Source organism: Salmo salar, chromosome ssa15 (genome assembly GCF_905237065.1).
Source record: "Salmo salar chromosome ssa15, Ssal_v3.1, whole genome shotgun sequence".
NCBI classification, from domain to species: domain Eukaryota; kingdom Metazoa; phylum Chordata; class Actinopteri; order Salmoniformes; family Salmonidae; genus Salmo; species Salmo salar.
In genome coordinates this window covers 89385387-89400063 of record NC_059456.1, presented here as the reverse complement: position 1 = coordinate 89400063, position 14677 = coordinate 89385387, and the positions used below count along the sequence as shown (strand labels likewise).

The 14677-nt window shown below is 42.4% G+C and overlaps 1 protein-coding gene across 2 annotated transcripts in view; it reads right to left on the bottom strand.

The window, feature by feature from the left end:
* Nucleotides 1–8398: 8398 nt before the first annotated feature.
* LOC106572568 (plexin-A2) overlaps nucleotides 8399–14677 on the bottom strand; it is a 435095-nt gene continuing 428816 nt past the window's right edge. For both annotated transcript variants that reach the window (XM_014146868.2, XM_045696253.1), the window contains exon 32: nucleotides 8399–13078. In XM_014146868.2, coding sequence (XP_014002343.2) covers nucleotides 12983–13078 — 96 coding nt within the window. In that variant the 3' untranslated portion in view covers nucleotides 8399–12982. The remainder of the gene's footprint in view (nucleotides 13079–14677) is intronic.

The following is a 14677-nucleotide window of genomic DNA, read 5'->3' as shown; positions in this document are numbered from 1 at the left end:
AGGAATAGGGGTGGCCCAGGGGCTGGGGGATAGGGAACTGGGGATGGGGAATAAGACTGGGGCAAGGGTGGCCGCCGTGGTGATGGAGGACAGAGGTTGGGGTTTTGGCTGGGGTATGGGGGATACAGTATGTCTAGGTCCCTCCCCTGAAGAAAATACAGGAATAGCCCATGCTCTGGGGAATGGGGATAAGTTTAGGGCTGGGTGGCTTGGATCAGGTGGATATTGTGATGGGGTATGAGAGATAAAGTGTGTCTGAGGATCAGCCAAGAGCTTCCGACACTGACACCTCACCTTCAGCCAATGCTCTCAGTCACACAGAGCCAGATCAGAGCCTATTACCTGGATCCATATCTCTAACTGTTAGGGACCAAACCACAGGATTGCATCTGGGGGAAGATTTCATCTAATGTGATTGAGATGCATTGTTTCTAATCTTTTGCAATCAGAAAATGAAATGTGCAAAATGAGTGAAATACCTATAGAAAGTGTAAGAAATCCTGCTTTTAAATATGAATATCCAGCCATCACCAGCTGACGAGCCTATCTGTCCAGTTACCATCTGGCTGAATATTGATGAAGGATCATCAGGATCTTGTGGACTTCATGTACTGGGTTATTATGACCATCTGCCCAGCCTGTTAATCATACATTAGACACACATGTACTGGGTTATTATGACCATCTGCCTAGCCTGTTAATCATACATTAGACACACATGTACTGGGTTATTATGACCATCTGCCTAGCCTGTTAATCATACATTAGACACACATGTACTGGGTTATTATGACCATCTGCCTAGCCTGTTAATCATACATTCGATATACATGTACGGGGTTATTATGACCATCTGCCTAGCCTGTTAATCATACATTAGACACACATGTACTGGGTTATTATGACCATCTGCCTAGCCTGTTAATCATACATTAGACACACATGTACTGGGTTATTATGACCATCTGCCTAGCCTGTTAATCATACATTAGACACACATGTACTGGGTTATTCTGACCATCTGCCTAGCCTGTTAATCATACATTAGACACACTAACCTCCAACCATGTGGGTTGGAGGGATTTATTCACTAGTATTGGTGATGGGTTAAACTGGAGCAGCGTAGTCAACCTCAGCCTTAGACTAGCCCTCAACGGGTGTCCCCGGGGGGGGCATCTATTACCATTCTAATGTGATTCTTCCCGCCTCGATGGTGTGGAGGATTGTGCAGCCTGAGATAATGTTGCTGCCTGAAGAAGACAAATGGTTGCACTTCCACATAATAGAGGCATGGGTTATCTTGTTAGAGTCTAACCACGATGTAAGTGTTCATTGATGGGTTATCTTGTTAGCAGCTAAGTGGCTAGCCACAGTGTGAGTGTCCATTGTGGGCAGGGTTTAGATTGCATCCACGGATTAACCTGAGCTAAAAGGGATGAATGAGATAGCAGCTCTTTGGTCCCTGTGACTGATGGCTAATGGCTGATGCAGGGTCAGCTAGCTTGGGCCAAGGGCTCATAGTGGAGTGGCTACTATAGAAATCTACCACAGTAGCTACTTCAACTGTCCAGCCAAGAATTTCACCAATGTTTGGCATCATTATCAAGGATATTTCTGCTGTTGAAATCCCTAGACGGGCCACCTAAGCATTTTTTTTTGTGTCTCCTAAATCCAAACATATATATAAACTCAGCAAAAAAAGAAATGTCCATTTTTCAGGACCCTGTCTTTAAAAGATAATTTGTAAAAATCCAAATAACAGATCTTCATTGTAATGGGTTTAAACACTATTTCCAATGCTTGTTCAATGAACCATAAACAATTAATGAACTTGCACCTGTAGAATGGTCGTTAAGACACTAACAGCTTACAGACGGTAGGCAATTGAGGTCAGAGTTATGAAAACGTAGGACACTAAAGAGGCCTTTCTACTGACTCTGAAAAACACCTAAAGAAAGATGGTCAGGGTCCCTGCTCATCTGTGTGAACGTGCCTTAAGCATGCTGCAGATGTGGCCAGGACAATAAATGGCAATGTCCGTACTGTGAGACGCCTAAGACAGCGCTACAGGGAGACAGGACGGACAACTGATCGACATAGCAAGTTTCAGACCACATGTAACAACACCTGCACAGGATCGGTACATCCGAACATCACACCTGCGGGACATGTACAGGACGGCAACAACAACTGCCCGAGTTACACCAGGAATGCACAATCCCTCCATCAGTGCTCAGACTGTCCACAATAGGCTGAGCGAGGCTGGACTGAGGGCTTGTAGGCCTGTTGAAAGGCAGGTCCTCACCAGACATCACCGACAACAACGTCACCTATGGGCACAAACCCACCGTCGCTGGATTAGACAGGACTGGCAAAAAGTGCTCTTCACTGACGAGTGGTGGTTTTGTCTCACCAGGGGTGATGGTCAGATTCGCGTTTATCATTGAAGGAATGAGCGTTACACCAAGGCCTGTACTCTGGAGCGGGATCGATGGAGGTGAAGGGTCCATCATGGTCTGGGGTGGTGTGTCACAGCATCATCGGACTGAGCTTGTTGTCATTGCAGGCAATCTCAACGCTGTGCGTTACAGGGAAGACGACCTCCCTCATGTGGTACCCTTCCTGCAGGCTCATCCTGACATGACCCTCCAGCATGACAATGCCATCAGCCATATTGATGGTTCTGTGTGTGATTTCCTGCAAGACAGGAATGTCAGTGATCTTCCATGGCCAGCGAAGAGCCCGGATCTCAAAACCCACTGAGCACGTCTGGGACCTGTTGGATCAGAGGGTGAGGGTTAGGGCCATTCCCCCCAGAAATGTCCGGGAACTTGCAGGTGCCTTGGTGGAAGAGTGGGGTAACATCTCACAGCAAGAACTGGCAAATCTGGTGCAGTCCATGAGGAGGAGATGCACTGCAGTACATAATGCAGCTGGTGGCCACACCAGATACTGACTGTTACTTTTGATTTTGACCATTTTTGACCCCCCTTTGTTCGGGGGCACATTATTACATTTCTGTTAGTCACGTCTGTGGAACTTGTTCAGTTTATGTCTCAGTTGTTGAATCTTGTTATGTTCATACAATTTTTTACACATGTTATGTTTGCTGAAAATAAAAGCAGTTGACAGTGAGAGGACGTTTCTTTTTTTTCTGAGTTTATATATATACAGTTGAAGTCGGAGGTTTACATACACCTTAACCAAATACATTTAAACTCAGTTTTTCACACTTCCTGACATTTAATCCTAGTAAAAATTCCCTGTCTTAGGTCATTTAGGATCACCACTTTATTTTAAGAATGTGAAATGTCAGAATAATAGTTGAGAGAATGATTTATTTCAGCTTTTATTTCATTCATCACATTCCCAGTGGGTCAGAAGTTTACATACACTCAATTTAGTAGTTTGTAGCATTGCCTTTATGGGCTAGGCGGGACGTAATCGTCCCACCTACGTAACAGCCAGTGTAATCCAGTGGCGCAATTTTCAAATACCTTAAAAATCCTATTACTTCAATTTCTCAAACATATTACTATTTTACAGCTATTTAAAGACAAGACTCTCATTAATCTAACCACACTGTCCGATTTCAAAAAGGCTTTACAACGAAAGCAAAACATTAGATTATGTCAGCAGAGTACCCAGCCAGAAATAATCAGACACCCATTTTTCAAGCTAGCATATAATGTCACAAAAACCCAGAAGACAGCTAAATGCAGCACTAACCTTTGATGATCTTCATCAGATGACAACCCTAGGACATTATGTTATACAATACATGCATGTTTTGTTCAATCAAGTTCATATTTATATCAAAAAACAGCTTTTTACATTAGCATGTGACGTTCAGAACTAGCATACCCCCGCAAACTTCCGGGGAATTTACTAACAATTTACTAAATTACTCACGATAAACGTTCACAAAAAGCATAACAATTATTTTAAGAATTATAGATACAGACCTCCTCTATGCACTCGATATGTCCGATTTTAAAATAGCTTTTTGGTGAAAGCACATTTTGCAATATTCTAAGTACATAGCCCAGCCATCACGGGCTAGCTATTTAGACACCCGGCAAGTTTAGCCTTCACCAAAATCAGATTTACTATAACAAAAATGTTATTACCTTTGTTGTCTTCGTCAGAATGCACTCCCAGGACTTCTACTTCAATAACAAATGTTGGTTTGGTCCCAAATAATCCATCGTTATATCCAAATAGCGCCGTTTTGTTCGTGCGTTCCAGAAACTATCCGAAATGGTAAATCAGGGTCGCGCGCATGGCGCAATTCGTGACAAAAAATGTGTAAATATTCCATTACCATACTTCAAAGCATGTCAACCGCTGTTTAAAATAAATTTTTATGCAATTTATCTCGTAAAAAAGCGATAATATTCCGACCGGGAATCTCCTTTTCGGTAAACAGAGGAAAAAACACAAAGACGGGGGCGGCCAGTGCACGCGCCTAAGCCCACAGTCCCTTGATCGGCCACGTGAGAAAGGCGATAATGTGTTTCAGCCTGGGGCTGGAATGACGACATTCAGGTTTTTCCCGGGCTCTGAGAGCCTATTGGAGCCGTGGGAAGTGTCACGTTACCGCAGAGATCCTTTGTAATGGAATGAGATGTCAAAGAAAGACAATAAATGGTCAGACAGGCCACTTCCTGTAAAGGAATCTCTCAGGTTTTGACCTGCCATATGAGTTCTGTTATACTCACAGACACCATTCAAACAGTTTTAGAAACTTTGGAGTGTTTTCTATCCAAAGCCAATAATTATATGCATATTCTAGTTACTGGGCAGGAGTAGTAACCAGATTAAATCGGGTACGTTTTTTATCCAGCCGTGTCAATACTGCCCCCTAGCCCTAACAGGTTAAATTGTTTAACTTGGGTCAAACATTTTGGATAGCCTTCCACAAGCTTCCCACAATAAGTTGGGTGAATTTTGGCCCATTCCTCCTGACAGAGCTGGTGTAACAGAGTCAGGTTTGTAGGCCTCCTTGCTCGCACATGCTTTTTCAGTTCTGCCCACAAATTTTCTATAGGATTGCGGTCACGGCTATGTGATGGCCACTCCAATACCTTAACTTTGTTGTCCTTAAGCCATTTTGCCACAACATTGGAAGTATGCTTGGGGTCATTGTCCATTTGGAAGACCCATTTGCGACCAAGCTTTAACTTCCTGACAGATGTCTTGAGATGTTGCTTCAATATATCCACATAATTTTCCTACCTCATGATGCCATCTATTTTGTGAACTGCACCAGTCCCTCCTGCAGCAAAGCACCCCCACAACATGATGCTGCCACCCCCGTGCTTCACGTTTGGGATGGTGTTCTTCGGCTTGCAAGCCTCCCTCTTTTACCTCCAAACATAATGATGGTCATTACGGCCAAACAGTTCTATTTTTGTTCATCAGACAAGAGGACATTTCTTCAAAAAGTACGCTCTTTGTCCCCATGTGCAGTTGCAAACCGTAGTCTGGCTTTTTTATGGTGGTTTTGTAGCAGTGGCTTCTTCCTTGCTGAGCGGCCTTTCAGGTTATGTCGATATAGGACTCGTTTTACTGTGGATATTGATACTTGTGTACCTGTTTCCTCCAGCATCTTCACAAGGTCCTTTGCTGTTGTTCTGGGATTGATTTGCACTTTTCGCACCAAAGTACATTCATCTCTAGGTGAGAGCGTCTCCTTCCTGAGTGATATGACAGCCGCATGGTCCCATGGTGGTAATACTTGCGTACTATTGTTTGCACAGATGAACGTGGTACCTTCAGACGTTTGGAAATTGCTCCCAAGGATGAACCAGACTTGTGGAGGTCTATAAATCTTTTCTGAGGTCTTGGCTGATTTATTTTCATTTAACCATGATGTCAAGCAAAGAGGCACTGAGTTTGAAGGTAGGCCTTGAAATACATCCTCAGGTACACCTCCAATTGACTCAAATGATGTCAATTAGCCTATCAGAAGCTTCTAAAGCCATGACATCATTTTCTGGAATTTTCCAAACTGTTTAAAGGCACAGTCAACTTAGTGTATGGAAACTTCTGACCCACTTGAATTACTTGTGTCATGCACAAAGTAGAAGTCCTAACCGACTTGCCAAAACTATAGTTAATTAACAAGAAATCTGTGGAGTGGTTGAAAAATGAGTTTTAATGAGGGGGTAGATCAGATTTAATATTGCGGCTAGATTACGTACGAATACTTTGGAAAATATTGTTTTAAATCAAAATCACTTGGAGCTGATTCCCTGTTGTTTTTACCGTGGTATTTTTAGTCTTTCATGTCCAACATTGAAAATTATAACACAAAATAAAAATATAAATTTGCATTCAAATTTTTGCCTCAGAAAACATGTGGGACCAAATTATCTCCTGGGAAAATCCAAACACCACATCACTGAGTACCACTCTTCATATTTTCAAGCATGGTGGTGGCTGCATCATGTTATTATGGGTATGCTTGTCATCGGCAAGGACTACAGAGTTTTTAAAATAAAAAGCAATGGAATAGTGCTAAGCACGGGCAAAATCCTAGAGGAAAACCTGGTTCAGGCTGCTTTCCAACTGACACAGGGGGATAAATTAACCTTTCAGCAGGACAATAACCTAAAATACACGGCCAAATATAGACAGGAGTTGCTTACCAAGACAACATTGAATGTTCCTGAGTGGCCTAGTTACAGATTTTACTTAAATCAGCTTGAAAATCTATGGCAAGACTTGAAAATGGCTGTCTAGCAATGATCAACAACCAACTTGACCGCTTGAAGAATTTTAAAAAGAATAATGTGCAAATGTTGTACAATGCAAGTGTGCAAAGACTCACCCAGAAAGACTCACAGCTGTAATCGCTGCCAAAGGTGACGCAGAGGTGTGAATACTTATGTAAAGGAGATACTTCTGTATTTCATTTTCAATAAATTTACAAACATTTCTAAAAACATGTTTTCACTTTGTTGTTATAGGGTATTGTATGTAAATGGGTAAGAAAAATTGTTTTTAATCCATTTTGAATTCAGGCTTTAACACAACAAAATGTGGAATAAGTCAAAAAGTATGAATATTTTCTGAAGGCACTGTATGTAGAATCGTAGGAAATTTGCTTTAAAACTGCATAATTTTCACTCAGCTGCATGGCAAAATATATAGAATTGCAGGAAATTAACTTTAAAACTGCAAATATTTCTCTCAGCTCCATGGAGAAGTGTGTAGCATAGCAGGAAATTGTCTTAGAAATGCAAAAATCTCTATGCTCTCTGAAATTCAGCCAAGCCAACAGGCAGACTGCGCTCCACAGCTAGGCCCCCTGCCACGCCCACCACCTAAGCCCCTTTTTGATCCAGAATAAACCCTGAGATCAAAAATATAATATTCATGATGTCACCTTGTGATGTGGATTTTTTTAGCTACTGTATTACCTATCACTAGTCGGTTGTCTGCAAGAACTCCAGTATTTTTTATCCTATAGCTTGTTCTCCATCTTCTTTGTAAATAGTGGCCAACATGTTTTCAGTACTTTTATTTCCATGACTGATCAAAACTAATTTTCTCATGCTCTCTCTCTTGTCTCTCTCCAGCAGAAAAATAGTTAGCAACATAAAATATTGAAACATCATATCGCAATAAAATCACAGTATCGAATTGCAATCAAATCAAATATTATTTGTCACATGCGCCGAATACAACAACCTTACCGTGAAATTCTTACTTACAAGCCCTTAACCAGCAATGCAGTTCAAGAAATAGAGTTAACAAAATATTTACTAAATGAACTATAGTAAAAAAAAAATAACGAGGCTATATATAGGGGGTACCGGTACCGAGTCAATGTGCGGGAGTATAGGTTAGTTGAGGTAATTTGTACATGTAGGTAGAAGTAAAGTGACTATGCATATATAATAGACAGCGAGTAGCAGCAGTGTAAAAACAAAGAGGGGGGGGTGTCAATGTAAATAGTCCGGGTGGCCATTTTATTCATTGTTCAGCAGTCTTATGGCTTGGGGGTAGAAGCTGGTATAGAGCCTTTTGGACCTAGACTTGGTGTTTCGGTACCGTTTGCCGTGCGGTAGCAGAGAGAACAGTCTATGACTAGGGTGGCTAGAGTCTTTGACAATTTTTTGGGCCTTCCTCTGACACCGCCTAGTATATAGGTCCTAAATGGCAGGACGCTTGTCCCAGTGATGTACAGGGCCAATACATATAGAATCATGGGAATCACAATACATATCGTATCGGCACCTACATATCATGATAATATCGTATTGTGAGGTCCCTGGCAATTCCCAGCCCTAATATCTCCCACTTCTGACTGCCTGTATCTGTCGTACTGTAGCATCTGATTCTCAGATGCAGTTTGTTTCTTCTCGTGTCAATCAGACAAGGCAGTGTATTTCAGCTCTATGTGTTTTTTAACCAGCAAAGTTTATTTATATATAACAACAGTACAAAGTGAATCCTTGGCTTGCAAAATAGGTGTGCTTCATATTTACAATAGGTACACAATAATATATTATGATAACAAAACCAAAGCAAATTAAAAAACACAAGAACAATTTCTTTAAATACTTTTAACTTTCTTACAATTTTCACAACACTTTTATAAAACAAAAAGGACAGCCATTATTATTATCATCGTCATCATTTGTATTGATTATATTACAGAACTCCAGTGTCTACAAAGGGTTGTGTACATTGTGTTGTGTTTCGAATGGAAGAAGGATATTCATTTCATATTCCGTGATATTTTCGACATGAAGAGAATATTACTAATCTGATGTTCAATTCCTCCGACTGACATCGTGAGAAAAGAAAAAAGGTGAATAATTCTTGTTTTTCTGTGAGTAATGAAACATACCAGTAAACCCATCACTACATCACCTACAGCGCCAAGAGCAGAAAAGTGCACAATCTTCTTCAATTAGGTCTCATGTCTTCTGTAGTGGAAATTAAGTCGCCGTTTAATAATATTCTATCGCCAACGTGTATCAACTGCAACATGCCTCAGAGACCATTAACTGGCTGTGAAATTAAATTCTGCGCTGCAGAATGTCAAACAAACATAATTATAAAAAATGTACCTTTTAATTTCTTATTGAATGTAATCATCTCCTAAGAAATACAAAAGTGTATAGTATGAAAAAAAACTATAAAAATCTCTTTCACAAAACGTCAGACGCAGACAGATGTGAGTTAAGACTTAATTAAGGAATAATACAATGTGAGAAATGTATTTTCTATTGGTGTTATGGCATGCCGACCAAAAGACAAGGTTGGATTTATCATTTTAAGAACAGTGAAGCAAAAACAGAACATTAAATAAAGATCCCTCAAGAGAAAAGCAAACTTTGTTCAAGTCAAATCCCACTTTTTCTTTTAAAGGCCCAGTGCAGTCAAAAACATGAGGTGGAATAATACTGTTAAATCGTGAAAAATATGATAATACCCTTTTAGTGTAAGAGCTGTTTGAAAAGACAACCTGAAATTTCAGCCTGTTTTGGTGGGATGGAATTTTGCTTGAGAAATTGCTCTTGCTGAGAAGCTATTTTGTTTTGTTTTTGACCATTTTGATTGAAAGTAAGGTACTTAATTGTTACCCAGAAATGATTTGATATTGAGATAAAAACGTCTGCCTTGGGCCTTTAATCTGTTACTACTATGGAGAATATAGCGTAACAATATACAAGGTACATTTGAGCATGAGTGTCTGTGTCTATATTTAGAGTGCACCTATAGACACAGTATTTGTGTTGAGCAGGAGTAGTTACTGCTTACCAGGGGGCCAACAGACATCCCCCCTCTCTCCCTATACCCATCCACCCCCCTTGGCTGGAGATATTAATACCATGCCAATCATGTGGTCTCCCTGCATTTCTCTTTACCAGTTTTGATGTGTTTTTTCATCTATCTCCTGATCACACAACTACACTTCCGATCACTGCTTCATAGCAGGAAACCAGAGCTAAAGGGGTTTCTCAGGGCCTCCCGAGTGGCGCAGCGGTCTAAGGCACTGCATCGGTAGTGCTTGAGGCGTCACTACAGATCCGGGTTCGATCCCGGGCTGTGTCGCAGCCGGCCATGTCCGGGAGACCCATGAGGCGGCGCACAAATGGCCCAGCGTCATCCGGGTTAGGGGACGGTTTGGCCGGCTGGGATGTCCTTGTCCTATCGCGCACTAGCCACTCCTGTGGCAGACCGGGTGCAGTGCACGCTGACACGGTCGCCAGTTGTATGGTGTTTCCTCCGACACATTGGTGCAGTTGGCTTCCAGGTTAAGTGAGCAGTGTGTCAAGAAGCAGTGCGGCTTGGCAGGATTGTGTTTCGGAGGATGCATGGCTCTCGACCGGTGACTCTCCTGAGTCCGTACGGGAGTTGCAGCGATCGGGCAAGACTGTAACTACCAATTGGGGAGAAAAAGTAGAAAGAAAATAAAGGTGTTTCTCTTTCTCATTTCTGACTGAGCTCTACTCTTCAAACATCTCTGGCGAGATGACTGAATCACCGCCCACCTTCCTGTACAGAACCAGGTCATACCCTCTTCACTTCTTTACACAGCGTGGCAGCCCAGGTACCTTGTCAAAAGTACAGTGTCAAATTCAACAAAATGGAGCCACCAGAGGCTGTAGATTAATGTTGAAGTGGTGAAGAAGAATCAGGAGAACTCAGGGGTTTTATGGTTGGTTCATTTGGAGTTTTAAGGCAGCAGAGAAAATAATAAGCACCTTTCATCCATCAACATTGGTGTTATATTTTCTCCATCCATAAATAATGTAATTATACTGTACACCTTTAATACTACCTAGTTTCAAGTACTTGATGTAAACAATGAGCAAACATCAAAGTCTGGAGAAAACAGAATGGTGGTGGTCACTAATCCAGCAGAGTGAATCTACAGTATATGGTCATCCAGCTATGACGAGTACATGTAAGGTTCCCTCTTATTCCTCACTGGAAGTCAGTCTATATATCCTTTCATGAATGGGTTAAGTTTGGTACAGGACAATCCAATCTTACCAAAGATCTACCTGGTAATGTAACATGCATTATGTCTGATGTTTATATCCTCTTTTGTCCATGCTTGCAGTTGAGATATTTTCTTCTTGCCAAAAACAAAAAAGGGCAAGTAACTATTATACGGCGTTGTGTCTCTCCTGAGCCTACTACAGTACCTTCCTCCGTACCTGCTGCCTGTTCACAAGCTTCCAGTTACATGACCACCTCTCTACTTCAGTCTGAGGGCCCGGCTGGCTCCCTCTGTAAAGCATTCATCGATTTGGACACATCAGTGAATCATTTAAAACGACAGGATCTTTTGGCACTTACTCAAACTAGACCCACACAGGCTTCTTCTTACTATCTTTTAGAAAGACATTGTTGTTGGTGCAGTAGTTGGGTAGAAAACTAACGTCTGCTAACATTTAGCTGCTGGCCATCTCCAGCTAGCCTGATCCATTGGCACTTAAAAAACAAAGATAGACCTTGAAAACACTTCTTCTGACATGTGATATGATGCATGCAAGTTTTACACACACACTTGATCCGATCCCCAAAAGCGATACAAACGATGGTTATATTAGGGAGTATTTTCACTATTGCTGCCACCGGCCGGACGGCCTCAGTCCCCATCTTGGCAGGCCTCTAGAATCTAGTCTCCAGTATATTATGGTATTTGTATGTTAAGGGCAGCGTAGCCACGGCAAAGATGCCTAAAATACAGACGGCATAGTACACACCCTCCTATGATAAAGATAGAGATTTGGTAACAGGTAAAACATTGTGAGGGGGCAAAGGACTAGGACGGATGAATTTTCAGTACATGTTCAGTTGGCCATCTATTTAGACATTATAGTGTTCTGTTCAACTAACTCCATTTTGTTTAGAAAACAAACCCAAACGAGAAAGAAAAACCCACATCTGCTTTTGTACATTCACATACATTGACATGTATGAAACAGAACCTACAGTACATACAGATGAAGTTACTGCTGAGGAGGGTCTTATACAAACCAGTATGGTGCTGGTTGTTGTTTTGTCCTTATACCCAACACACTCTGTGGACCTGTGTATTTTCTCTTATCACACAGGGTAAAGGGGTTTGGGGTTGATAAGCATGCTGGTTGAACTTTGACCCCTCCAGAGGAAGTTTGTTATGAGTTCCGTTCGCTCTCGTATGATGAGGATGCATTTGGTTGGTTTCTGTACAGGGCTGATGGGTTACAGTCAGAGCTGGGTTCTGTCCACTTGGTCTCGAGTATCATGTTGATAATGAACGGTAATACTGTCTGAGGAGAACAGAGAGCAGGACAAGACATGACATAGAACCATGTCTTTCTGATGGCTACACCACCCTATAACATGTGTTATAACACAACCTTTGACTTTGTACAGTACAACAATGTCCATGTATGTATCAAGAGGAAGATGGCTCAACTGCAACCAATAAAATCAAAATGTACACATACAAAAATAAACATTTGGAAGCAAAACTCAGGAACAATATCTCTGGAATCAAACATGAGAAGTCTTTATCCTCCATCTCTCTTCTCCGTCTTCTTTCAGTGTCTCTGATGTGAGTTGAGCAGACAGAGAGTGTATCTGACTATAAGATCTCCCCTCGGTTTGTTCTGTCTCTCAACAAATCTCTCCTTCAGGGCTATACACACACAACACAAAAATAATATCCTTTGGAAAGAAATATGCCATGTAGCCTTTATGGAGGTCTGTGGTGTGGTCGTCCCACCTTACATCTTCATCATCACCATCCATGTTTCCAGAGACGATGGCGTCTTTTAGCCAGGTGGTGGCAATATGGCATGAGAGGAAAATAAGATAAAAACAAAACTCTTTGTTTGTGGATTTAAAAATGTCCCAGGTCCGTGGTGGTTAGTTGTCCATCACACGGTGAGTATCGGGACTGTTTGTTGGGTGGCTGATGGACATCCCGGGCCGGTCCAGTCGTCTAATCCCGTGGTCTGTCTCAGCTCTCCAGGGACATGGCTGAGATGAGCTGCTCCACCTTGTAGGCCAGACGCTGTTTCTTAGCCTGCTCGTCCTGCTCCAGGGCCATGGTGATCTGGGGGGTTAGAGACAGGACAACAACATGATTTAGTGTCACTCTAACCCGGAAGCCACATGCAGGGACTCCATCAATTGCAAAGACCCTTCATATGCAAATAGTTTGCAAGACTATTTCAAATAGAACGTATAGACAATTGCTGGTGGCTTAGAGTATGCTCATGTAATGCTCAATTACATCTGTACAACATAGACAATGTTGACTGAATGTTAAGGAATGACATTAAAGTATTCACTCAGCAAAAATGTTTATGTCCTCTCACTGTCAACTGCGTTTATTTTCAGCAAACTTAGCATGTGTAAATATTTGTATGAACATAACAAGATTAAACAACTGAGACATAAACTGAACAAGTTCCACAGACATGTGACTAATAGATAATGAATAATGTGTCCCTGAACAAAGGGGGGGTCAAAAGTAAGTCAGTATCTGGTATGGCCACCAGCTGCATTAAGTACTGCAGTGCATCTCCTCCTCATGGACTGGACCAGATTTGCCAGTTCTTGCTGTGAGATGTTACCCCACTCTTCCACCAAGGCACCTGCAAGTTCCCGGACATTTCTGGGGGGAATGGCCCTAGCCCTCACCCTCCGATCCAACAGGTCCCAGACATGCTCAATGGGATTGAGATCCGGGCTCTTTGTTGGCCATGACAGAACACTGACATTCCTGTCTTGCAGGACATCACGCACAGAACAAGCAGTATGGCTGGTGGCATTGTCATGCTGGAGGGTCATGTCAGGATGAGCCTGCAGGAAGGGTACCTGTAACGCCCTGGCCATAGAGAGGGGTTTTTGTTCTTTATTTTGGTTAGGCCAGGGTGTTACATTGGGTGGGCGTTCTATGTTCCTTTTTCTATGTTTTTGTATTTCTTTGTTTTGGGCCGTGTGTGGCTCCCAATCAGGCACAGCTGAAGCTCATTGTTGCTGATTGGGAGTCACACATAAGGAGCATGTTTTTCCTTTGGGTTTTGTGGGTAATTGTTTCTGTTAGTGTTTGCACCTGACAGGACTGTTTTGGCTGTCAGTTTTCTTGTTTTTTTGTATAGTGTTCACGTTGTTCTATTAAAATTCAAATGATGAACACATCCTCTGCTGCATCCTGGTCTACTCTCTCTCCCGACAGCCGTTACAGTACCACATGAGGGAGGAGGATGTCTTCCCTGTAACGCACAGCGTTGAGATCGCCTGCAATGACAACAAGCTCAGTCCGATGATGCTGTGACACACCGCCCCAGACCACGAAAGACCCTCCACCTCCATCTCGATCGATCCCGCTCCAGAGTACAGGCCTTGGTGTAACGCTCATTCCTTCGACGATAAACGCGAATCCAACCATCACCCCTGGTGAGACAAAACCACGACTCGTCAGTGAAGAGCACTTTTTGCCAGTCCTGTCTGGTCCAGTGACGGTGGGTTTGTGCCCATAGGCGATGTTGTTGCCGGTGATGTCTGGTGAGGACCTGCCTTACAACAGGCCTACAAGCCCTCAGTCCAGCCTCTCTCAGCCTATTGCGGACAGTCTGAGCACTGATGGAGGGATTGTGCGCTCCTGGTGTATCTCGGGCAGTTGTTGTCCCACAGGTGTGATGTTCGG